Source organism: Rhinopithecus bieti, unplaced genomic scaffold, assembly GCF_001698545.2.
Source record: "Rhinopithecus bieti isolate Rb0 unplaced genomic scaffold, ASM169854v2 scaffold_39885, whole genome shotgun sequence".
Classification (NCBI taxonomy): Eukaryota; Metazoa; Chordata; class Mammalia; order Primates; family Cercopithecidae; genus Rhinopithecus; species Rhinopithecus bieti.
Genome location: NW_016816270.1, coordinates 15,614 through 40,217, shown reverse-complemented (window position 1 = coordinate 40,217; position 24,604 = coordinate 15,614). Strand labels below are relative to the sequence as shown.

Sequence of the window (24,604 nt, the reverse complement as noted above, 5' to 3'; positions counted from 1 at the left end):
AAAAAAAAAAAAAAAAAAGCTTTTTTTTTTTTTGAAACAGAGTCTCGTTCTGCCGTTCAGGCTGGAGTGCGGTGGCATGGTCTCGGCTCACTGCAACCTCCGCCTCCTGGGTTCAAGCGATTCTCCTGTCTCAGCTTCTCGAGTAGCTGGGACTACAGGTGCATGCCACCACACCCAGATAATTTTTTTTGTAGTTGTTGTATTTTTAGTAGAGACAGGGTTTCACCATGTTAGCTCGGATGGTCTCGATCTCCTGACCTCGTGATCCGCCCACCTCAGCCTCCCAAAGTACTGGGATTACAGGCATGAACTACTGCTGCACCCAGCCAAAAAAAAATAGCAACTTTTTAAGTTGAAAAAAATATAAAACCAGATGACAAAAATAATAGTAGCTTTGATCTGGTGAGGAAATACCTCTCTCCATACCCATTCCACAGACTCCAGGCCACCTGGATTCTTTTTTTGTTTGTTTGTTTTTTGTTTTTTGTTTTTTTGAGACAGAGTCTCACTCAGTCGCCCAGGCTGGAGTACAGTGGCACACCTCCCAGGTTCATGCCATTCTCCTGCCTCAGCCTCCCGAGTAGCTGGGACTACAGGTGCCCGCCGCCACACCCGGCTAATTTTTTGCATTTTTAGTAGAGACAGGGTTTCACCGTGTTAGCCAGGATGGTCTTGATCTCCTGACCTCGTGATCCGCCTGCCTTGGCCTCCCGAAGTGCTGGGATTACAGGCGTGAGCCACTGCGCCCGGCGGCCACCTGGGTTCTTTTCACAGGCACAAGTTCCTTTTCCTGCTGACCAAACAGAGCTGGGTATGCAGCAGGTGCCTGGTAAATGCCTAGACTCTTGCAAGATCCCCAGGGTCTGGGAGTGAAACTCCTTTTCCAGTCCTGCCGATCTTGCTGTGTGGCTCCTGGTAGCCCCTGACCTCTTCAGGAATTAGCCACTGCTATAGGCTGACTTTGTGTCCCCCAAAATTCAAATATTGAAACCTCATCCCCCATGTGACAGTAGTTAGAGGTGGGGTCATTGGGAGGTGACTAGCAGCCGCCATGAATGGGATTAGTGCCCTTATAAAAGAGACCCCAGAGAGCTCACTTGTCTGCCACGCAAGGACACAGCTAAAAGACACAGCCGTCTATGAACCAGGAAGCAGCCTCACCAGACACGAATGTGTCGTCACCTTGATCTTGAACTTCAGCCTCCAGAGCAGTGAGCAACAAATGTTTGTTGTTCATAAGCCACCCAGTGGATGGCATTCCATGACAGCAGCCTGCAGGACTAAAACACCCACCATTGGAGGCGCTGCGTGGTCTCTGACTGGCTTTCCTAACTCCAGTGTTTTAGTCCAGCTTTGGCTCTGACCCCTTTATTGTTCAGATGGGGAAACTGAGGCTCAGAACAGCCAGAGGTTTCATGGTGGGATCATAACAGAATGTTTCCCTTCACTCCTTCCATAAATGCTCCTCTCCCTGAGTCAGACTGAGCTTGGCACAGGTGGTGGAAGCCAGGCGGGACGTTTCCTGTTGTCCCGGATGTTGATGAGCCCTGGGGGCTGAGTGCAGAAGGGGTGTGGGGCCGCACATGCCGCTAGTGTCCTGGCCGTGTCCCGGCACCGGCCTTGGCAGGATGAAGGCTGCTCAGCACAGACCTTGGGGCTTGTTTTCTGGTGATTGACATACTTGGCCTGGGTTCAGGGCAGGCTGAGGCTCCCAGGAACGGTCTGACTCCCAGTGGTGACTGATGGAGCAGTGGGGTAGACACCCCAGCGCCCAGCCCTCCGGAGGGATGACTCCTAGGTGCGCATTCTGTACTGTCTCCAGCTGGCGCTGATCCCCAGCCAGATGGAGCTCCGGTTGCCCCCAGCAGCGATGACGCCAACAGCGTGCCCCACTGGTTCCCCCTCTTCCCTGTCTTCTTCCCCATTGCTAAATAAATTCCTTGTTATCAGGCTCGTGTCTGAGGGACAGCTTCCGGAGAAGCTGGAGCCCTAGACATGAGATTCTAGACCACTGCTGCCCCCAAACGAATGGGGGCCCATTGGCCCTGTCCCAGTGAGTTTCCTCCTGGAAGGGAGCGTGGGGAAGGTAGCCGCTGGGTATAGAGCTTGGGGCAACCATCTGGAGAGCTCAGCCTGGGTTTCCTGGGGTTTGGAGACCTGAAGGCAGGTGTCCAGCCAGCCTGGGTGTCTCAAGGCTGGAGATGAATGCCACAGGCTGCGGCAGGAGGAGAGCATAGGGGGCCCAGGGTTGGGGTTACCAGGGAGGGGAGTTGCAGAGAACTTCTTCACCAGGAAGCCCCCAGCTCCATCCTGGAACAGTGCCCAGAGTGGCCCAGGGCGGGAGTTTCCTGAGGGGCAGGTTTCTTCGAAGAACCCACAAAACTCCTCAGGCGGATCAGTGTGTGGGTGGCTGTTGCCCTCAGAGAGTGTCGCAATCACACCCTCCCAGGAGTCTCCCACGTCCCCTGCCAGCCCTGCCCCCACCATGGCTTGAAAGATGGAGGCAAGAAGAAAGCACTTCCTGAAACCCCCAGGGCCGGGCTCCTTCTTCCACACCAGTGTCACTCCATTTGTGGCCACCTCGCATCATCCCTGTTTTACTGATGTGGAAACCAAGGCCCAGATAGGGGCAGAGACACCCCCAGACCCCACCAGATTGCATAGCAAGTGCATGGTCTGGACTCTCCCAGTCCCACAGCTGTTCTTATGAGCTTCCCCACTGTCCTCCAGGGTGTCCCAGCCCAGGGCCACGCCACACGGCTGCAGTCCCGCTCCACCTCGTGCCAGTTGTGAGATCCTGGAGAGGCACTCAACCTCTCTGTGCCTCTGTCTGCTTGTCTCAAAGACGGCGATGGTGGTGCTCAGCTCCTAGGGCCTTGGGAGGATGCAGGAGCTGCTTGAATGTGGGTGTTTGCTGCTTCCCCCACACTTCCCCCTGCCAGGTTTGTCTCTGCCTTCCCTGGCAGCGTCCATTTGAACTTCCAGGCCCAGCAGGTCACACCCTTCCTGTAGGAAGCCATCCCTGACTCCCATGGGCCATGAGGCTGGGTCATGTGCCACTGTGGCCCCTGCTGATGGGACGGCTCTGGAACACTTGGCGTACATTGTGCCTTCTCCAGGGGCTCCCAGGGTTGGCAGGGGTGAGAGGAGATGCCCAGGGAAGGAGTGAGCCTGGCACAGGCACGAGGCCTACCTCTGAATTTCTGAGGCCCCAGCCCTCGCTCTGCCCCCACACCCTGGGGCCTTTAGGGGCTGAGTCAGGTGTGGAGCTGGAGTTTCCCCGTAGTTATTTTGGGAGCAAAGCAGGTGCTGAGGTTAGTCGAGGACACACCTGGGCACCACTTCAGGCAGATTAGTCAGGGGCCTGACCCCATCCCTGCTCTGTCCCAGACACAAGTGGCCAGAGATGACCGCAGAGGCAAGGGAGGCTGGAACCCTCCATGGTTCCCAACTGCCCTGCTAGAGTCTTGCCTTGACCACTAGCATCCCCCCGACTGGCCTGGCCTGGCCTGGCACTGCAATCTTTTGTCATCTTTTCTCCCCTGCCTGAGCAAATGCGACCCTCTCAGCAGCTGTAGGCCAGCCAGCCTTCCAGCCATTGCCAGGCCATTTCCTCCACCTGAAGGCCCCTCCCTGACAGCTTGGCCCAGGGGGATTGCTCCCATTCATGCCCTCTGGCCTGTCTGGATATGCCTTTTGGCTTACAGGGACCTGGGGCACTCGCTCCAGCTTGTGACCCTGGGTCGGATTCTCTCTGTCTCTCTCCCTCTTCACGTACCCCTTCCCTCTCCCCCTTAATTGACAGAAAGACCACAGAAACCTGCCCAATGTCACACAACCACAAGGGACATAGTGGGGCCTGGAACCCAGGCTGCAGCCCCAGATGCCAACTGGAAGCGGCAGCCGCTGTGGGGGAGGCTGGGAGTGCCTGGAGCCCAGGCAGGTGGCTGAGGACCTGGGTGGGAGGGGGCCTCGCCCAGCACAGGAAGCTGGAGGTGGTGGCAGCTTTGGAACCAACTTAAAGAGAGATAAAGAGGAAATACCTCTCAGGCCCCACCCTGGCCCTGCACCTCCTTCCCTTCCCACCCCACAGCCACACACACATCTCAGCTCCCAAACTGTCCCTCCAGCCTGCCTGGCCCTGTCACCTGTCTCCATATCTGACTGAGTCCTACCATAACACCTCCATGGTTCCCCACATAGCTTGGCATTTGAGGTCCTCCTGCCAGTCCCACACACCACAAGTTCTCTGTCATTGCTCTCCCTTTTCTCATCCTGACCCTCTCCCAGGGATGCCTTTCTCTTTTTCTACTTAGCCAACTCCTACACATCCTTCAAAACCTCACTCACTGCCACCTCTTCTGAGAAGCCTTCCCTGGGAAATCATCTTAATGCTCACTGTCTTCCCATGTAGTATGTCCTTCATGTCCTCTTTCTCCCCCAGAACACGGCTGCTCTGACTTCTTGTGTCTCCAGCATCACCCAGGCTGGGCCCCCTGGAGCTGTGGCCAGTGTTTAGTGAATGACTAAGTGGCTGTATCTTGGGGCTGCCTCAGCTGTCATTCAAAGCATATCCAGTTGGTTCACATAGATTTCTTGGGCCCCATGCCTGTTCTGGGGCTGGGACCTGCTCCAGCCATTCTCACGGCAGCAGTACTGGCTGCCACCTGCCCACAGTCCCACCTGGGACATCTCTAGGCTGGCAGGTCCCAGGCCACAGGATAGCTGGGCCCCAGGCCCAGTTCCTGCTCCACCCTGGTCCCAGACGCTGCTCTGCCAATGTCCAGTTCCCCCCACACCCCAAAGGTAGGGCCTACAGGGTCTGCTTCCTGCCCAGCCCTCTCCTAGTCGCTACTCAGCACCGGACCAGCTCTCAACAAGAGCTCTAGAACCCTCCACAGTCTGAACAGATTGGAGCATCTGCCCTCCTTGAGTTACAGATAGGGAAACTGAGGAACAGAGAGCAGGGACCTGCCTGAAGCCACACAGCAGCCAGTGGCCCAGCCAGCTAAAAGCCCAGGACCTTGTCCTCTCTCAGGGACCTCCTAGACATTCTCCCCAGAAAGATGCACAGAGGCCCAGGAGTGAGGGGGTCCCATGGCCAGGAGAGATAGAGCCACAGGGATGGGATGGGGGGGTGTCCACTCACGGATGGGGCTTGACGCGGATGTAGTTCTTGGGAATAAACCCCTCGACACCCCGGAGCTCGGCCTTGTACCAGTTCTGGTCATCCTCCATGTTCAGGATCTGTGGGCAGGAGACACAAAGCCACTGAGTCACCGAGAAGGAACAACTGTCACCCCCAGGGATCCCACTGCATGCCAGGCCCCAGGTGGGCTTTGCCTGCACCAGCTTCTGAGTCTACTCACAGAGAAGGGCTGGGGGCCTGGGACAGGACTTGCCCACGGTCATAAGAGCTGAATTAGAACACCTCGTTCCTCAGTCCTGCCCATCCCCTGGCCCCAGGACAGCCCAGCCTCAGGCGATTCACAGACTCCAAGGGAGGCACAGTCGGGGACTCATAAGAGGCTTGGGGTGGCTGGAGCTGGACTCTCAGGCTCCGATACCAGGAGCTCTGTGGACCATGGGGTTTGCAGGAGCAGAACTGGGAACCTGAGTTCCTTCCTGGGCTGCGCCCCCGAGTTTGGGAGGTCCACAGCACCTACATGCCATGCACTGAGCCTTGGGGTGAAAGTCGGGGGCCCAGCCTGAGCACAGCCACCAGTGGTCACCTAGGGTCCCTCGCATTTAAACAGCTCAGGGGTGACAATTCAGTGGGGGTATTTCAGGCTCTGGGGAGCAGATAAGGGGGTCTTTGGTCTGAGACAGACTGGTTCTCAGCCCTGGCGTGGCCTGCTTAGTCACACGGGCTCCTCTTCACCCCACAGGTGGGCCCGGAGGAACTGAAATAGCCAGAGCGGGGGTGGGAGTCCCTGAGGGGGAGCAATCAAGCGACCAAGGCGGGGCGGGGCCGGGCCTGGGAGGGGCACAGCACAAGGCCGGGCATCCTTCCTCCATTCCCTGGGCACGCTTTCCATGTGTCCCTCTGATTCTGATAAAGCCCCCAAGGTCAACATCACCAAATGCTATTTTACAGATAAAACTGAAGCCCAGAGAGGGGAAGTGACTTGGCCAAGGCCACACAGCAGGGGAGAGGCAGAGCCTGTTTGGTCAGCTAGGACTCTGAGGCCCGGGGTTTTCGGCTCACTGGTCAAGGGGGTCCTGGCCCACCAATTTTCGCCTCTAATCCTCTTTGTCTCTGGACCCCAGCTTGAGGGGACATCTCTCCTGTGAGGGGACATCTCTCCTGTCAGTCCTGGAGCAGGTTCCAATGTCAGCTCTATCCTTCAGGGGTACTTGCTGAGAGAAAAAAATGGGTATGGGGTACCAAAGGCCCACGGCAGGCCAATATAGGGGCATCAACTCCAGCAATGACATTTTGCCAAGAGTAGCTGGGATTGGCCTCCTAGGACCCAGGCCTGAGGCCCCACCCTCACAGGTGGCCTCTGCACCCCCATCTCCACCCCCGCTTTGTCCACCAGGCCAGGCTGGCTGAGCCCCTTTCTTCCTGACCCTGCAGGCTGGGCCAGGTCAGCAGCCCCAGGGGCGAACGGAAGCAGGTGGCTGACTCAGGAAAACTTTCGCTCAACACAAAACAAAACAAAACAGGCTGGGCTTACTCCTGTAATCCCAGCACTTTGGGAGGCTGAGGAGGGTGGACCACCTGAGGTCAGGAGTTCGAGACTAGCCTGCCCAACATGGTGAAACCCCATCTCTACTAAAAATACAAAAAATTAGCCAAGCATGGTGACACACCTCTGTAATCCCAACTTTCTCAGGAGGCTGAGGCAGGAGAATCAGTTGAACTCGGGAGGTGGAGGCTGCAGTGAGCCGAGATCGTGCCATTGCACTCCAGCCTGGGCAACAGAGTGAGACTCTATCTCAAAACAACACAACAACACAACACAACTCCCCCAACCTAAGGAGAAAACAAGGACCTGTAGGCCACATGCCACAGCCATGGATCCAGGAGGAGGCTCTGAAGCCTGGGGCTCCAGAACATTCTGTCTGCTTCTGACTCTCTGTGGCCTTGGCCTCAGTGTCCTCCCTCTTCTGTCCAGTGGGTGCATTTGTGGCCTGCCTTGCATGCAGCAGTGTAGACATGGGACGCACTATATCTCATGCAGTCCCTGCTTCGTTTTGTCTCCTTGTCATCTGCACTCAGAAGACCCAGGAGTGTCCCATTGGTTACGTTAGTTAGTGATTTCTTTTTCTTTTTTCTTTTCTTTTTTTTTTTTTTTTTTTGAGATGAAGTCTCGCTCTGTCACCAGGCTGGAGTACAATGGCGCAATCTCGGCTCACTGCAACCTCTGCCTCCCGGGTTCAAGCGATTCTCCTGCCTCAGCCTCCCGAGTAGCTGGGACTACAGGTGCCTGCCACCACGCCCAGCTAATTTTTGTATTTTTACTAGAGATGGGGTTTCACCATGTTAGCCAGGCTGGTCTCGATCTCTTGACCTCACATTAACTGATTTCTTACTGTGAACATTGTTTTAAAGCCCCAGACCCTCTGAGACCCGGGAATTCTCAGAAGGGAGAGAGGCCAACCCCTCCCTGGAGGAGTATCACTGCTCAAGGTGAAAGGCAGACCTTGGCCTGCCCCTGAGCCTTTGCCCCCATGGTGCCCTCCACCTGGGCTGCTGCCCCACTTGACCATCCCAGCCTGATGCAGTTGCTGCTTGACAGTTGTTTACTGAACACCTACTGTGTACCAGGCACCCCACGACAGAGCAGGGAACAAGAAGCTCACATTCTAGTAGGCAGAGACAGACCATAAACAAGGGAAGAAGCAAGTAAGCAACGTAGTTTAATGGAGCAGTAATTGCTGTGAAAACTGGACATCAGGAGACAGATGGAGAATGTCTGGTTGGGTGGGAGTGGGGAGATTGGCAACACGGGACAGGTAGGGTGGTCCAGACAGTCCTCTCTAAAGTGACATGGAAGCTGAGACCCGAATTACAAGAAGGAACCAGCAGTAAGAAAACGTGGGGAACAGCGTCCAGGGCAGATGGAACAGCCAGTGCCAAGGCCCTGAGGTGGGGGCAAGCTCTGTCCCCGAAACAGAAAGGAGGCCAGGGTGTCTGGAGCTGAGGAGGGAGGAGCAGGTGTCATGAGATATACAGGGGAGGGCCAGGCTCTGAGTCATGGCCACTGCATGGAGACTGGGCTGGGAAGCAGGGGGTGGCGGGGGGAGGCCTTGAGAGCCACCGCACAAGCCCAGGTGAGTGACGATGGAGGCCTGGGCCAGAGGAGGGGCTTCAGGTAGGTTTTGCCAGAGTTGCTGACAAGACAATGACAGGCTGCAGAAAGTAGGTTTAGGGAGCCCAGGGCTGGCTGTGTTGGGTCTGGACCGTCACCCTTTCCCATGGAGATGTCAGGGTCACATGGGCTTCCTGAGTCTGGGTCTCGTCCTCCAGGCTGCTCGTGGAGAGATGGGAGTGAAGCCCCCCCGCAGCTGGCAGCAGCAGGGGGATGCGTGCACCCAGAAATGCCTGGCCCGTCAGGGAGGGAGGCTTTGTCCCAGGGAGGTGACGTTTGGGGTCATTTGTCCAGAGTGAGTCCATGAGCCAGAGTTTTCATCCAAGACCAAAGTTGGGGTTTGAAGAACGGGCTTCACTGCCCACTCCGCCAGGCTGGACTCAGTCTGTAGGCAGGCAGTGCCATGGCAGGGCTGGCCCACAGGGAGTGCTGGAAAACACTTGCTGGGTGAGAGGACAGGATGGTCGTGGAGCTCAGCTTCCACCCCAGCCACCTGATCCCTCCAAGCCTGGCTCAGCACCTCCCGCGCACCCCATTCCTATTTCATCACTGCCCCGCTCCCTCCCAACACCACACCTGGGTCTAGTGACCTCGAAGTGCTCTCAGATGAGAAACGAAGACTTGGATCCCCGCAGAGGGTCATGCCTTGGGCTCACAGCCCCATTGCTCAGCCTGGCCCTGTCCACGAGGCCCGCAGCCAGCACTGCAGTGACCCCAGAAGGAGGAATTGCTCCTCCTCCTCTGGACCCCAACCCCCAGCCCAGCCTGTTCAGACCAAGCACAGGTTCCACAGTCAAAGGGACACAGGTTCAAAACTGACTCCATACCGAGCAGATCATGTTGCCTCCCTGTGCCTCAGTTTAGTCACCTGTGAAATGGGGGTGCCAATCCCCATTGCTTAAATGGGACATGGGGTGTGCTGCTGAGTTTGGGGCCTGGCTATAGCAGGGTGATGGCACAGGGAGCTCTCCCGTCTTGTGCTTGAAGCTTATGGTCAAGAGCAGAGCCCAGGGCTCAGCGCAGAGGAGCATTCAGTCTAACACCCATTGCTCCAGTGAGGAAACTGAGGCCCAGGGAAGGGCAGTCACTTCCCTAGTGTGGTTTACTGGCAGTTCCAGTGCACACTCTTGGCATGGCCACTCCCAGAATCCTGGGCATGGCTTTCACATGCAAACTTTTAAGCAAGGACATTTCCAGAGACACATTCCACAGGCCCATCTGTCTAGACTGTCTTGGAAGGCTGCAATGTCTGTCAAAAGCGGCCCAGACAAGGAGAAATGAACTGTGGTATGACTCTATTTTCCCTTTACTCCACACTACTGGGAAGCTCATCCTTGATGCCTTCATCACAGCTATTTTAGCCCTACTAGGTTAGCATGTGTACTTATTTCTTTCCTAAGACCTTCTCTCTGTCCCTCTTTCTCCCTCTGTTCTCCATTCCATACTCTGTCTCTCTCTCTAGCTTTCATTCTCTCCCTCTCAACAATTTTCTTTTCAAACTTTTTCCTGGAAAACTGGGGGATGAACTAACTCCTGCCGGACACTGTGGTAATACTCATCGAATCCTCACGGCAGCCCCAAAGGATGGTCATTAGTTATCTCCCCATTTCCTAGATGGAGAAACTGAGGCTCCGAGGGAAAAGGTGGCTTGTCCAGAGTCACACAGCCAATAACTGGAGAGGCTGGGCCTGTCTTCCAGGGGCCACCGTCGGCTTGGGACAGTCCCAGGCCCCCAGTTCCTAAATCCACCCCCACCCCGTGTGGGGCCAACTCAGCAGGCTCCAGCCCCCCTACCTTGAGCGTGTCTCCCTTGTTGAAGGCCAGCTCATCGCTCTCTGTGGCCTGAAAGCTGTACAGGGCCACGGACTCCATGCCGCTGCTCGGGGCTCCAGCAGCTGGGCTCAGAGCTGGGCCGACAGCTTCCTGCTTCCTCTGCAGTCGAGGACCGTCTTCCTTTGTTTTAAGTGCGTGTTTGTTCTTTTGAAGTTGAGACTGAAACTGCTCCTGATGGGGGAGAAACAGGAAACAGACATGTCACAGAACAGGGAGGGCTTGTGAGCCAGCTCAGTCCCTACCTCAGACCCCAGATGCCAGGAATGGCCTTTGGGGAGTCTCCCTGAAGCTCTGGGAGTGGGGCCCCCTTGTGCCCATGTTTTATCATCCATAAAAGTGAGGTGCCTGGAGAAGTGCCGAAGCTGTCCTGCTGGCTCAGGCACTGAGTCTCATGGCACCAGATGCTGGCCCCCCTTCACCAATTTGCCAATGACCCTCCATCTTTTCCTAAACCCTGGTGCCTCTTGTGATGCTCTGCCTCCTGCTCCTTCAATCCCAAGCTCTTCGCCTGGCATTCAAGGCCCTTGCAAGCCACCACCTCCACCTGCCCCTACAAACAGTCCCCATTCTCATCCTTTATCATCCCCTTCACTCTAAACAAACCCGGGGCTTCAGCCACAGCAAGGGGCCACACCAAACTCTCATTTCAACCACAGACTTTTGCACATGTGGTTCCTCTGCCTGGTGCTCTCCTCTTTCTGCTCCCGGGAGACTCCTATTCATCCATCAAAGCCCAGCTCAGAATGTACCTCTTCTGGTTTAAACACGGGCACTTTAGGCGTGACTTAAATCCTAAGGTCAACAAGACTTGTAGGCTGGGGCGATGGCTCATGCCTGTAATCCCAGCACTTTGGGAGGACGAGACGGGCGGATCACTGGAGGTCAGGAGTTCGAATTCCACCTGGCCAACGTAGTGAAGCCTCATCTCTACTATAAATACAAAAAATTAGCCTGGCGTGGTGGCACGTGCCTGTAATCCAGCTACTGCGGAGGCTGAGGCACAAGAATCGCTTGAACCCAGGAGGCAGAGGTTGCAGTGAGCCAAGGATCCATCCAGGCTCAAAGCAATCCTCCCACCTTGGCCTCTGGAGTAGCTCGGACTACAGGTACCCACCACGTTTGACTAATTATTTGTATTTTTAGTAGAGATGGGTTTTCACCATGTTATCAAGGCTGGTCTTGAATTCCTGGACTCAAGCGATGCGATCCTCCTGCCCGAGATTGCGTCCTTGCACTCCAGCCTGGGTGACAGAGCGAGACTCCTCAAAAAAAAAAGAATTGTAAATAAATCTCTACCTTTCCTTCGTGGGTTTGTTACGAGCAGTGGAATCGGTGCAGCAATTCTGAAACTGTTTTGTGGGTGTTGCAGGATAGAGCACGCATGGACAAGCACAGCTATATTGTTTGGAACCAGGGTTCTCCCTGGGAAAGAAGGGAGACACAGACGTGGAAGGAAAACCAGGCAGACCTGTGGTGTTGCATGGACACTGGATGAATCAGTGTGAAGTCACATTGTTTTTTTTTTTGTAAAGAAGTTTTTCTTCCTTTATTTATATTAATATGGACTCATGGTTTCATATTTTAGCCAGTGGATTATAATCCACTACTATCACATTTATTTTGATGCTCAAAATGCCCCTGATTAGGCCAGTGGGGTCTCCATCAAGCTGGCTCCTTATCCTTTTGACATGGACCCATCACTCTATGAACGCACCCTGACCTTCTGGCCAATAATAGGAGAATTGCTTGAATCAGGGAGATGGAAGTTGCAGTGAGCCGAGATCGCGCCATTGCACTCTAGCCTGGGTGACACATCAAGACTCCATCTCAAAAAACAACAACAAAAAAAAAGGTTGAAAGAAGGGAAGATGACAGCTGCTCTCCTCCCACTGTGGAGTCCCTGAGTCAACCAGGCAGGATGGAGCTGGCCCTGGCCTCCCCTAGCCCCATTCCAGGGCTCCTCCACACTGCCCTCTACTCAAAGACCCCTGCCTTCTGGCTCCCCCTGACCCCAAGGGTGACAGGATGTTACAAGGCCCCTCTTTCCGGCTTTGTTGCAGCTGAGGTTTCAAAGCCTCAGAATGATGCAATGGAGGGGATGGGATCCGCCCCCGCCTCAGTTTTGAGGTGCTTCCAACCACATGAGGGGAGGAGGACTTTCCCTTATGAAACTGAGTGTGTGTCCCCCGGGGCTGGTGGGACAGACGCCTGGTTTATTTTTATGTGTTTTAGAAGTATTTATTCTCTGCCAAGTCCTTCACAAAGAGGTAAGTGACCAATAGTTGGTAGGTGGCAGGGCTGGGGTTCAAACCCAGGCAGGCCTGAGGGCCAAACCATGCCTACAGCTCCTTCGCCGCATGGCCTCAGCCCGGAGGATTCCCGCCCAAGGTGGTTCAGGCCAGAGTTGGGAGCCTGGGCTGCCTACTATACAGTGAGCTCAGGGAGTGTAGTGAGGTAAGCAGCAAAGCTTTGTTGGAGGGTAAATCTGCCCTGATTCCGGGAGACCAGAGAGGACCCCACAAATGGGACTTGACTGAGAGGACCCTTGAAGAATGCAGGACCCCAAATGAGGGAGACGCCGGGGCCTGGAACAAGGGGCCATCAGAAGCTGGAGGCTTGGGCCAGGCACAGTGGCTCACACTGTAATCCCAGCATTTTGGGAGATCAAGGCAGGCAGATCACTTGAGGCCAGGAGTTCGAGACCAGCCTGGCCAGTAGAGATGGTGAAACCCCGTCTCTACTAAAAATACAAAAGTTAGCCAAGCATAGTGGCATACACCTGTAATCCCAGCGAGGCTGAGACACGAGAATTGCTTGAACCCAGGAGGTGGAGGCTGCAGTGAGCCGGGATCACACCACTACACTCCAGCCTCAGCGACAGAATGAGACTCTCTTAAAAAAAAAAAAATTAAAATTAAATAACTTTTTTTCTTGTTTTTAAATAAGAAGCTAGCTGCTTGGACAGCATCAAGCCCCATCACAGGGCTGTAGCCTGGGTTCCTGTGGGAAGTGTTGATGGGAAGAGTCAAGCGCTGTAAAATATCTGAAGAGATTTATTCTGAGCTAAATATGAGAGAACAATGACCCAGGACACAGCGCTCAGAGAACATGTACCCAAGGTGGTCAGGCCACAGCTTGGTTCTTTTTTTGGGAGGGGGACGGAGTCTCACTCTGTCACAAAGGCTGGAGTACAGTGGCGCGATCTTGGCTTATTACAACCTCCTTCTCCTGGGTTCAAGTGATTCTTCTGCCTCAGCCTCCCAAGCAGCTGGGACTACAGATGTGGGCCACTATGCCGGGTTAATTTTTGTATTTTTAGTGGAGACAGGGTTTCACCATATTGGGGTCTCGAACTTCTGACCTAGTGATCCGCCCGCCTCAGCCTCCCAAAGTGCTGGGATTACAGGCATGAGCCACCGCACCCGGCCACACAGCTTGGTTTTACACGTTTCATGGAGACATAAGACATCAGTCAATACATATAAGATGTACATTGGTTCAGTGCAGAAAAGTGGGAAAACTGGAAGAAAGGGTGTAGGTGTCGGGGGCTTCCAGGTCACAGGTGGATTCAAGAATGTTCTGACTGGCAATTGGTTGAGAGAGTTATTATCAATAGAAAGGAATGGGCTGGGTGCAGTGACTCACACCTGAAATCCCAGCACTTTGGGAGGCCAAGGCAGGAGGATCACCTGAAGTCAGGAGTTCAAGACCAGCCTGACCAACATGGTGAAACCCTGTCTCTACCAAAAATACATTAGGCTGGGCACGGTGGCTCACTGTAATCCCAGCACTTTGGGAGGCCAAGGCGGGTAGATCACCTGAGGTTAGGAGTTTGAGACCAGCCTAACCAACATAGTGAAACTCCGTCTCTACTAAAAATAAAAAAAATTAACTAGGCTTGGTGGCGAGTGCCTATAATCCCAGCTATTTGGGAGGCTGAGGCAGGAGGATCACTTGAACCCAGGAGACAGAAGTTGCAGTGAGCCAAGATCGTGCCACTGCACTCCAGCCTGGGCGACAAGAATGAAACTTCATCTCAAAAAATATATATATACAAAATTAGCCAGGAGTGGTGGTGCATGACTATAATCCCAGCTATTTGGGAAGCTGAGGCAGGAGAATTGCTTGAACCCAGGAGGTGGAGATTGCAGTGAGCTGAGATCACCCTATTGCACTCCAGCCAGCGCAACAAGAGCAAAACCCCATCTCATAAATAAATAAATAAATAAATAAATAAATAAATAAATAAAAAGGAGTTTTGGAAGCCAAGGTTTTATTATGCAGATGAAGCCTCCAGGTAGCTGGCTTCAGAGAGAATAGAATGTAAATGTTTCTTATCAGACTTTAAGAGTCTGTTCTATCAGTAATTCCAAAAGTGAGGAGGTTATAACGAGGCATGTCCAGCTCTCCCTTCCCATCATATCCTGAACTCATTTTCAGGTTAACTTTGGAATGCCCTTGCCAAGAGAAGGAGTCTGTTTGGATGGTTGAGGGGCTTAGGATTTTGGTTTTGGTTTATGGAGGTCCCTCAAAAGCTGCTCACAGGAGGAAGACTCATCACTGGCCACAGGCCACACCCGGCCAGGGCAGACCCAGCCACTGTCTCAGTGCTGAAACGCTAACCCCCTGTGATCAGCTGAATAACGGCCCCAAAGTCATCCAGGTCCTGACCCCAAGAACTCGGAATGTTCCCTTATATGACAAGAGGGACTTTGCAGGTGTGATCATGTTAAAGATCTTGAGATGGGATGGAAACTGCAATTTCAATGCAGTTTGAGTTCTGTAGTTATTAGACTGGACTAGACTACTAGACCCTGGAACACTCCAAAGAGGCTGACTGGGGAACTTTTTGTTGTTGTTGTTGAGACGGAGTCTCGCTCTGTTACCCAGGCTGGAGTGCAGTGGCCCGATCTCAGCTCATTGCAAGCTCCGCCTCCCGGGTTCCCGCCATTCTCCTGCCTCAGCCTCCCGAGTAGCTGGGACTACAGGCGCCCGCCACCTCGCCCGGCTAGTTTTTTGTATTTTTTAGTAGAGACGGGGTTTCACCGTGTTAGCCAGGATGGTCTCGATCTCCTGACCTCGTGATCAGCCCGTCTCGGCCTCCCAAAGTGCTAGGATTACAGGCTTGAGCCACCATGCCCGGCTGGGGAACTTTTTATCAGCAGAGACTGGCTGAAACACCTGAAAGAACTCCCTGAAATTTTTTTTTTTTTTTTTTTGAGACAGAGTTTTGCTTTTGCTGCCTGCACTAGAGTGCAGTGGCATGATTTCAGCTCACTGCAACCTCCGCCTGCCCGTGTCTACTAAAAATACAAAAATTGGCCAGGCATGGTGGCGCACACCTGCAGTCCCAGTTACTTGGGAGGATGAGGTAGGACAATCACTTGAACCTGGGAAGTGGAGATTGCAGTGAGCAGAGATCATGCCACTGCACTCCAGCCTGGGTGACAGAGGGAGACTCTGTCTCAGACAAAAAAAAAAAGAAAAGAAAAGAAAATGAAGAAACAGGCCAGGCATGGTGGCTCACACCTGTAATCCCAGCACTTTGGGAGGCTGAAGCAGGAGGATTGCTTGAACCCAGGAGTTCAAGACCAGTCTGGACAACATAGTGAGACCCCATCTCTACAAAAATAAACAACAACAAAAACAGGCCAGGCATGGTGTTTCACACCTGTAATCCCAGCTACTCAGGAGGCTGAGGTGGGAGGACCACTTGAGTCCTGGAAGTCAAGGTTATAGTGAGCTATGATCACACCATTGCACTCCTGCCTCTGAGGACAGAGTGAGACTTTGTCTGGAAAAAAAGAAAACGGAAATGAAGAAAATGGATTCATGAACATCTATGAATATTTGGTTTAAAAAGGTTAGGCCATGGTGTTTGCACTGAGATCATGGCCCCTCGTGCCCTTCCTCTCAGCTCAGTGAGGCTGAGACTCCACTCTGGACAGCTGCAGGCAAGAACATGGGGTCCCCTGATGCCTCCAGACCAAGGAAACAGGGCTCCCTCTGCCCCCAGCTCCCAATAGGAGGGCTTTCATTCCAGGAAGAACAGGACATCAATTTCCTATTCTACCCCCAGCCATCTGTTGCTGAGACTAAGTCCTGGGTGAGTGTAGCCAAGAGTTGGGGGCCCCCTTCTTGCACCCAGCCCCACTCATGGAACAGAGGCTCTGCCTTGGGTGCAGTGTGCTGCGGGTGCTGGGGCCCTGATCACTCCGGCCCTGGCTCATGTGGAAGTGACTCCATACCAGGAGAGGCAAACTTCGAGGACCTCGGCCATTGACCCCACTCCCACCAAGTCCTCAGCCCCTAGCGCAGGGTGTCACTCAGAGAGAAGCTTTCCAAAGTCTCCACCCCCAGCTCCAGGGCCCTGGCTCCGAGGAAGATTTTTGCCTGATGAAGAAACAGGCCATAAAAAAGACTTCCTAATCTCTTCCCAAAGCGACTGACCTCATTTGCTACTAGACTAGACTACTAGAGAACGAACGAATTCAAAGCAAAAGTTGCTTTTGTTTTGATTTTGGTTAGGTTTGTTTGAGAGTGCAGTGACTCAATCTCTGCTCACTGCTACCTCCACCTCCTGGGTTCAAGCGATTTTCCTGCCTTGGCCTCCCGAGTAGCTGGGATTACAGGTGCCTGCCACCACACCCAGCTAATTTTTTTTTTTTTCAATTTTTAGCTAGAGACAGTTTCACCATGTTGGACGCAGGCTGTCTTTTTTTTTTTTTTTTTTTTTTTTTTTTTTTTTTTTTTTTTTTTTTTTTTTTTGTTTTGTTTGAGACAGCCAGTCTCGCCTCTGCTCGCCCAGGCTGGGTAGTGCAGCTGGCGCCCTCATCTCGGCTCCACTGCAAGCTCTGCCTCCGACGGTTTACGCCATTCTCCTGCCCCTCGCCTCCGGAGTAGCGTGCGGACTACAGGCCGCCCGCCATCTCGCCTGGCTAGTTTTTGTTTTTTTTTGTTTGTTTGTTTTGTTTTTTTTTTGAGACGGAGTCTCGCTCTGTCGCCCGGGCTGGAGTGCAGTGGCCCGATCTCAGCTCACTGCAAGCTCCGCCTCCCGGGTTTACGCCATTCTCCTGCCTCAGCCTCCTGAGTAACTGGGACTACAGGCGCCCGCCACCACGCCCGGCTAGTTTTTTTGTATTTTTTTCAGTAGAGACGGGGTTTCACCGTGTTAGCCAGGATGGTCTCGATCTCCTGACCTCGTGATCCGCCCGTCTCGGCCTCCCAAAGTGCTGGGATTACAGGCTTGAGCCACCGCGCGCGGCCAGACCAGGCTGGTCTTGAACTCCTGACCTCAGGTGATCCGCCCACCTCAGCCTCCCAAAATGCTGGGATTACAGGCATGAGCCACCGCACCCGGCCCAAAAGGTGCTTTTGAGAATAGTAGAGATTACTGTGAGAGATAATTGGGAGAAGATTCAAGACACAAGCTGAACTCTAGGCTGCTCGTTTGCAGGAGAGAACAGGGAATAGCACCAGTAGAAGGAGCCCTCCCGAGGTCAGAACAAATAACAGACATGGACCTCACACACTATTCCTTCCAAGGAGCCAGACTTGATAGGATCAGCGTGTAGAGCGGGGCATTACAGGAAATTATAAAGCAATCTATCGGTAACTTGCAGAGCTTATTTCAACCAAGCAAGGATTAAAACAAAGAAAGAAGGGCTGGGCGCAGTGGCTCACGCCTAAAATCCCAACACTTTGGGAGGCTGAGGTGGGTGCATCACGAGGTCAGTTCAAGACCAGCCTGGCCAAGATGGTCAAACCCCATCTCTACTAAAAAAAAAAAAAAGTACAAAAATTAGCCGGGCATGGTGGCGAGTACCTGTAATCCCAGCTACTCGGGAGGCTGAGGCAGAGGATTGCTTCAACCCAGGAGGCGGAGGGTGCAGTGAGCCGAGATTGCACCACTACACTCCAGCCTGGGCGACAGAGCGAGACTCGGTCGAAAGAAAAAAAGAAAGAGAGAGAGAGAGAGAGAGAGAGAGAGAGAGAGAGAGAGAGAAAGAGAGGAAGGAAAAAAGAAAAGAAAATTTGCATAGCTTAACAGCTGGGTATGGCCAGGGAAAGAGGAAGAGAGCCTTCGAAAATCACTGTCATCCCAGGGTAACTGCAGCCATACTCAAAGCTGGGCCCCCCGAGAACGACCTTAGAAGCTGAACATTATAGGGAAGAAATAGACTTCACTAAAATAATGCAGCCAGTCACTAAACAAATAAACAAGAAAATAATAAGAAGCAGCCCAGGGCAGGGGAGACTCATACCCAGAATTGCTACAATGTATTATTTAAATGTCCTGTTTCCAACAAAAAAAATATGAAGCATGCAAAAAATTTAAAAAACAGGAAAGCATGACCCATAGATCGGGGGGGAAATGCAGGCAAAGGAAACTGCCCCTGACAGGCCACATGTTGATTTATCAGAAAAAGACTTTAAAGTAGCCATTATACACATGTTCATAAAACCAAAGGAAACCACAACTAAATAAAGGAATGTATGATGATGGTGTTTCATCAAATAGAGAATACCAATAGAAAGATAGAAATTGGGCCGGGCGTGGTGGCTCAGGCCTGTAATTCCAGTACTTTGGGAGGCCAAGGTGGGCGGATCACAAGGTCAGGAGATCGAGACCATCCTGGCTAACACTGTGAAACCCCGTGTCTACTAAAAATACAAAAAATTAGCTGGGCGTGGTGGTGGGCGCCTGTAGTCCCAGCTGCTCGGGAGGCTGAGGCAGGAGAATGGCGTGAACCTGGGAGGCGGAGCTTGCAGTGAGCTGAGATCGCGCCACTGCACTCCAACCTGGGCGACAGAGCAACACTCCGTCTCAAAAAAAAAAAAAGATAGAAATTGCTGGGCACAGTGGCTCACGACTATAATCCCAGCACTTTGGGAGGCCAAGGCAGGTGTATCATGAGGTCAGGAGTTCGAGACCAGCCTGGCCAACATGGTGAAACCCTGTCTCTACTAAAGATTAAAAAAAAAAAAATTAACCAGGTATGGTGGTGCATGCCTGTAATCCCAGCTACTCAGGAGGCTGAGGCAGGAGAATCTCTTGAACCTGGGAGGCACAGGTTGCAGTGAGCTGAGATCGCACCACTGCACTCTAACCTGGGCAACAGGGTGAGACTCCGTCTCAAAAAAAAAAAAAAAAATCGAAATTATAAAAAAAGAACCAAATGGAAATTATGAAGTTGAAAAGTATAGTAACTAAAATAGCTGGGTGCAGTGGCTTACACCTGTAACCCCAGAATTTTGGGAGGCTGAAGCAGGTGTATCACTTGAGGTCAGGAGTTCGAGACCAGCCTGACCAACATGGTGAACTCCCATCTCTACTAAAAATACAAAATAAGCCAGGCATGGTGGCGGGCACCTGTAATCCCAGCTACTCAGGAAGCTGAGGCAGGAGAATTGCTTGAATCCGGGAGACGAAGGTTGCAATGAGCCAAGATCATGCCACTGCACTCCAACCTGAGCGACAAGATCAAAACTCTGTCTCAAAAAAAAAGAAAAGAAAAGAAAAGAAAAAAAGTATAGTAACTGAAATAAAACATTCACTAAAGGGATTCACCAGCTGATTTCAAATTCACATGGAATTGCAAAGGATCTAGAATGGCCAAAACAATCTTGATAAAGAAAAAAAAAAAATGACTGAGTGTGCAGCTCATGCCTGTAATCCCAGCACTTGGAAAGCCCAGGCAGTAGAATCGCTTGAGCCCAAGAAGTCAAGGCTACAGTGAGCAGAGATCTCATCACTACCCTCCAAGCTGGGCCACAGAGCAAGACCCTGTCTCAAAGAATAAAAACCAGAAACAACCAACAAACAAATAACAATAATTAAATACAAATAAAAAACGTAGGGGTATGTTTTCATGCCTTGTATTTGGCAATGGAACCTTTGATATGATACTCAAAACACAAGCAATAAAAGGACAAGTTGTATTCTATCAAAATTAAAACTTTTGCTCATCAAAGGACACTTTCAAGACAATGAAAGGACAACCTACAGAATGGAAGAAAATATTTGTAAATAATAAATCTGGTGAGGGTTTCATATCCAGAATGTACAAGAACTCGTAGAATTCAATACTAGAACACAAACAACCCAATTAAAAATGGGCAAAGGATCCTAAAAGACTTTTCCCCAAATAAGGTATGTAAATGGCTCACAGCTCCTGAAAGATGCTCAACCTCATTCTTCATTAGGGAAATGCAAGTCGAACCCACAATGACACACCTCTCACATCCCTAGGATGGCTATTAAGCTAAGCCTGCTGTCTTGATGACCCCGGCCCCTGTCTGCTGCCTGCCCATGTTGGTTCCTGAGTTCCACTGAGTGGACTCATTGTTGGCTCCTGGCCCTACCAAGCTGGGCCCTGGAATACCTTGGTGTCGCTAGAGTGAAAAGACTCATTAATTATGGACAGCCAGATCCTTCCAGGGCTAAGAGACCTGCCAGGGTGGCCCCAGCTTGTCCCTAACTTTGGATCCTAAAAAGGAAGCCCTGGCTGGGCACAGTGGCTCACGCCTGTAATCCCAGCACTTTGGGAGGCCGAGACACGAGAATCACCTGAGGTCAGGAGTTCAAGACCAGCCTGGCTAACATGGTGAAACCCCATTTCTACTAAAAAAAAAAAAAAAAAAAAAAAAAAAAAAAAAAAAAAAAAAATTAGCCAGGCATGGTGGCACAAGTCTGTAATCCCAGCTACTTGGGAGGCTGAGGCAGGAGACTTGCTTGAACCCAGGAGGCAGAGGTTGCGGTGAGCCAAGATTGTGCCACTGCACTCCAGCCTGGGGGACAGAGTGAGACTCTAGATCAAAAAAAAAAAAAAGGAAGCCCTGAGTTCTGCTCAGTTTTGCCCTTTGAATGTGAGCAGGAGATCCCACTATTACCCAAGTCCGGCTGTTCTGGTTATGTAAGTTGGGGGACAGTGGGGATCACAGCTCAGGAACCACTCCCACAGCCCCAAGAGCCTCCCCAACCCCACCAAGTCCACCTTTGACCTCTTCTCTGAGCTCCAAATGCCTCTTGGGCGCCATCCTCTGGACGTTTATCAGATGTACAACAGCCCAAATAAAAATCATTGGCCAGGCGTGGTGGCTCACTGGGCACGCATGACAAATAAAATGTTTTTTAAAGTATCTGTAGGCCAGACACGCTGGCTCATGCTTTTAATCCTAGCACTTTGGGAGGCCGACAAGGCGGGTGGATCACGAGGTCAGGAGATCAAGACTTTCCTGGCCAACATGGTGAAACCCTGTCTCTACTAAAAATACAAAATATTAGCCGGGCATGTTGGCATGCACCTGTAGTCCCAGCTACTTGGGAGGCTGAGGCAGGAGAATCGCTTGAACCCAGAAGGTGGAGGTTGCAGTGAGCCGAGATCGTGCCACTGCACTCCAGCCTGGGCTACATAGCAAGTCTCCATCTCAAAAAACAAACAAACAAACACACATCACATTTTATTGGGGCCGGGCATGGTGGCTCACGCCTGTAATCCCAGCACTTTGGGAGGCCAAGGCGGGTGGATCACCTGAGGTCGGGAGTTGGAGACCAGCCTCGCCAACATGCAGAAACCCTGTCTCTACTAAAAATACAAAATTAGCCAGGCATGGTGGTGCATGCCTGTAATCCCAGCTACTCGGGAAGCTGAGGCAGGAGAATCGCTTGAACCTGGGAGGTGGAGGTTGTGGTGAGCTGAGATCGTGCCATTACACTCCAGCCTGGGCAACAAGAGCGAAACTCCGTCTCAAAAAATAAAAAAAATTTTGTGGTTGGGCATGGTGACTCAGGCTCACACCTGTAATCCTAGAACTTTGGGAGGCCGAGGTAGGAGGATTGCTTGAGGCCAGGAGTTCAAGACTAGCCTGGGCGACATAGCAAGATCCCATCTCTACAAATAAGTAAATTTTTAAAAATTATGACATTTTGAGCTCCACGATGAAAAAAAATCAAAAAGAAAGAAAGAAAATTGGCCAGGTGTGTTAGTGCAAGCCTGTAGTTCCAACTAGTCAGGGTGCTGAGGTGGGAGGATCTCCTGAGCCCAGGAGTTCAAGGCTGCAGTGAGTTGTGATCGTGCCACTGCTCTACAGCCTAAGATATAGGAAAAATAAGAGTGTTTTTCTTTTCTTTCTTTTCCTGCTCTCATTGTATGAAATAATCTATAGGTTTCCATTATATCCCATTATAGAGGATGTTACTGAGTTACGGATTTTCTGCCTGCTGGATCTGTCCGTTTCTGGTAGAGGGACATTGAAGTCGCCAATTATAATAGTTTCTCCTTGCAGTACTATCCCTTTTTGCCTCACATATTTTCATGTTCTGTTGTTAGGATCATACAGGTTAAGGATTGTTATGTCTTCTTTGAGCATTGACTCCTTAATAATTATGTAATGCCCTGTCTTTATCTCTGATGACTTTTTCTTTTCTTTTCTTTTTGTTTTTGAGACAGGGTCTCTGTCAACCAGGCTGGAGTGCAGTGATCTCGGCTCAGTGCAACCTCTGCCACTCACGCTCAAGCGATTCCCGTGCCTCAGCCTGCAGAGTAGCTCGAATTACAGGCAAGTGCCACCACGCCCCACTAATTTTTGTATTTTTAGTAAAGATGGGGTTTTGTCATGTTGGCCAGGCTGGTCTCGAACTCCTGGCCTCAGGTGATCTGCCTGCCTTGGCCTCCCAAAGTGCTGGGATTACCAGTGTGAGCCACTGTGCCTGGCCTATTCCTGAAGACCTTCCTTGCTCTGAAGTCTGTACTGTCTGAAATTAATATAGAGACTCCTGCTTTCTTTTGATTAGTGTTGGCATAGTAGATCTTTCTTTACCCATTCACTTTTAATACATACGTCTTTACAGTGTATTTTTGTAAGCAACGTATAGTTACGTCTTGGTTTTTGCTCTACTCTGACAATCTCTGTCTTTTAATTGGTTCATTTGGACCATTGATATGCAAAGGGATGTTGATATAATTGGATTAATAGCTGCCATTTTGTTTTACTGTTTTCTATTTGTTTTCTTTGTTTCTATTTTGTCTTCCACTCTTTTCTGCCTCTTGTAGTGTTTTGTCTTTGGGGTTTTTCTTTTCTTCTTTTCTTTTACTTTTTTTTGTTTTTTGAGAGAGTCTCCCAGGCTGGAGTGCAGTGACACAATCTGGGCTCACTGCACCCTCTGCCTCACCCAGGCAATTCTCCTGCTTCAGCTTCCCAAGTAGCTGGGACAACAGGCGCGCACTGCCAAACCCGGGTAAGTTTTGTATTTCTAGTAGAGACAGGGTTTCACTGTGTTGGTCAGGATGTTCTTTATCTTCTGACCTCGTGATCCGCCCACCTCAGTCTCCCAAAGTGCTGGGATTGCAGGCATGAGTCACCGCTCCTAGCCTACTTTTTTTTTTTTTTTTTTTTTTTGAGACGGAGTCTCGCTCTGTCACCCAGGCTGGAGTGCTATGGCCGGATCTCAGCTCACTGCAAGCTCCGCCTCCCGGGTTCACGCCATTCTCCTGTCTCAGCCTCCCGGGTAGCTGGGACTACAGGCGCCGCCACGTCGCCCGGCTAGTTTTTTGTATTTTTTAGTAGAGACGGGGTTTCACCGTGTTAGCCAGGATGGTCTCGATCTCCTGACCTCGTGATCCGCCCGTCTCGGCCTCCCAAAGTGCTGGGATTACAGGCTTGAGCCACCGGTCTCGCTCTTGTTGCCCAGGCGGGAGTGCAGTGGCAAGATGTGTGTTCACTGCAACCTCCACCTCCCGGGTTCAAGTGATTCTCCTGCCTCAGCCTTCCGAATAGCTGGAATTCCAGGAGCCTGCCACCACGCCCAGCTAATTTTTTGTATTTTTAGTAGAGATGGACGTTTCACCGTATTGGCCAGGCTAGTGACGAACTCCTGACCTCAGGTGATCCACCCACCTCAGCCTCCCAAAGTGGTGAGATTACATGCATGAGCCACCATGCTCGACCCTAAAAGTATTTTTTTATAGAGATGGATCTCCCTCTGTGACCCAGGCTGGTCTCAAACCCCTGATCTCAAGTGACTGCCTGCCTCAGCTGCCCAAGTAGCAGGGATTACAGACACAAGCCACCGCCCCCAGCTTTATTTAGTAACATCTTAGTTCTAAGTTTTGGCAATTATGGATAAAGCTGCTATAAACATATGTGTGCAGGCTTGTGTGGACATACGTTTTCAACTCATTTGGGTAGACACCAAGAGCTGCATTCCAGCCTGGGCAACAAGAGTGAAACTCCGTCTCAAAAAGAAAACAAAAGAACAGAAATTAGGCCGGGCATGATGGCTTGTGCCTATAATCCCAGCACTTTGGGAGGCCAAGGCAGGCAGATGACTTGAGGTCCGGAGTTCAAGACCAGTCTGGCCAACATGGCAAAACCCTATCTCTACTAAAACTACAAAAATTAGCCAGGCGTGGTGGTGCATGCCTATAACCCCAGCTACTCAGGAGGCTGAG

The 24,604-nt window shown here is 51.7% G+C and overlaps 1 protein-coding gene across 1 annotated transcript in view; it reads right to left on the bottom strand.

Annotated features, from left to right (window-relative positions):
* The window catches only part of GRAP (GRB2 related adaptor protein), a 26,984-nt gene extending 16,589 nt beyond the window's left edge, over nucleotides 1-10,395 (bottom strand). The window contains exons 1-2 of the mRNA XM_017854715.1: nucleotides 10,113-10,395; nucleotides 5,150-5,247 (exon numbers count right to left, since the gene is read on the bottom strand). Of these exons, the coding sequence (XP_017710204.1) occupies nucleotides 5,150-5,247; nucleotides 10,113-10,190 (176 nt within the window). The 5' untranslated portion in view covers nucleotides 10,191-10,395. The remainder of the gene's footprint in view (nucleotides 1-5,149; nucleotides 5,248-10,112) is intronic.
* Nucleotides 10,396-24,604: the final 14,209 nt, after the last annotated feature.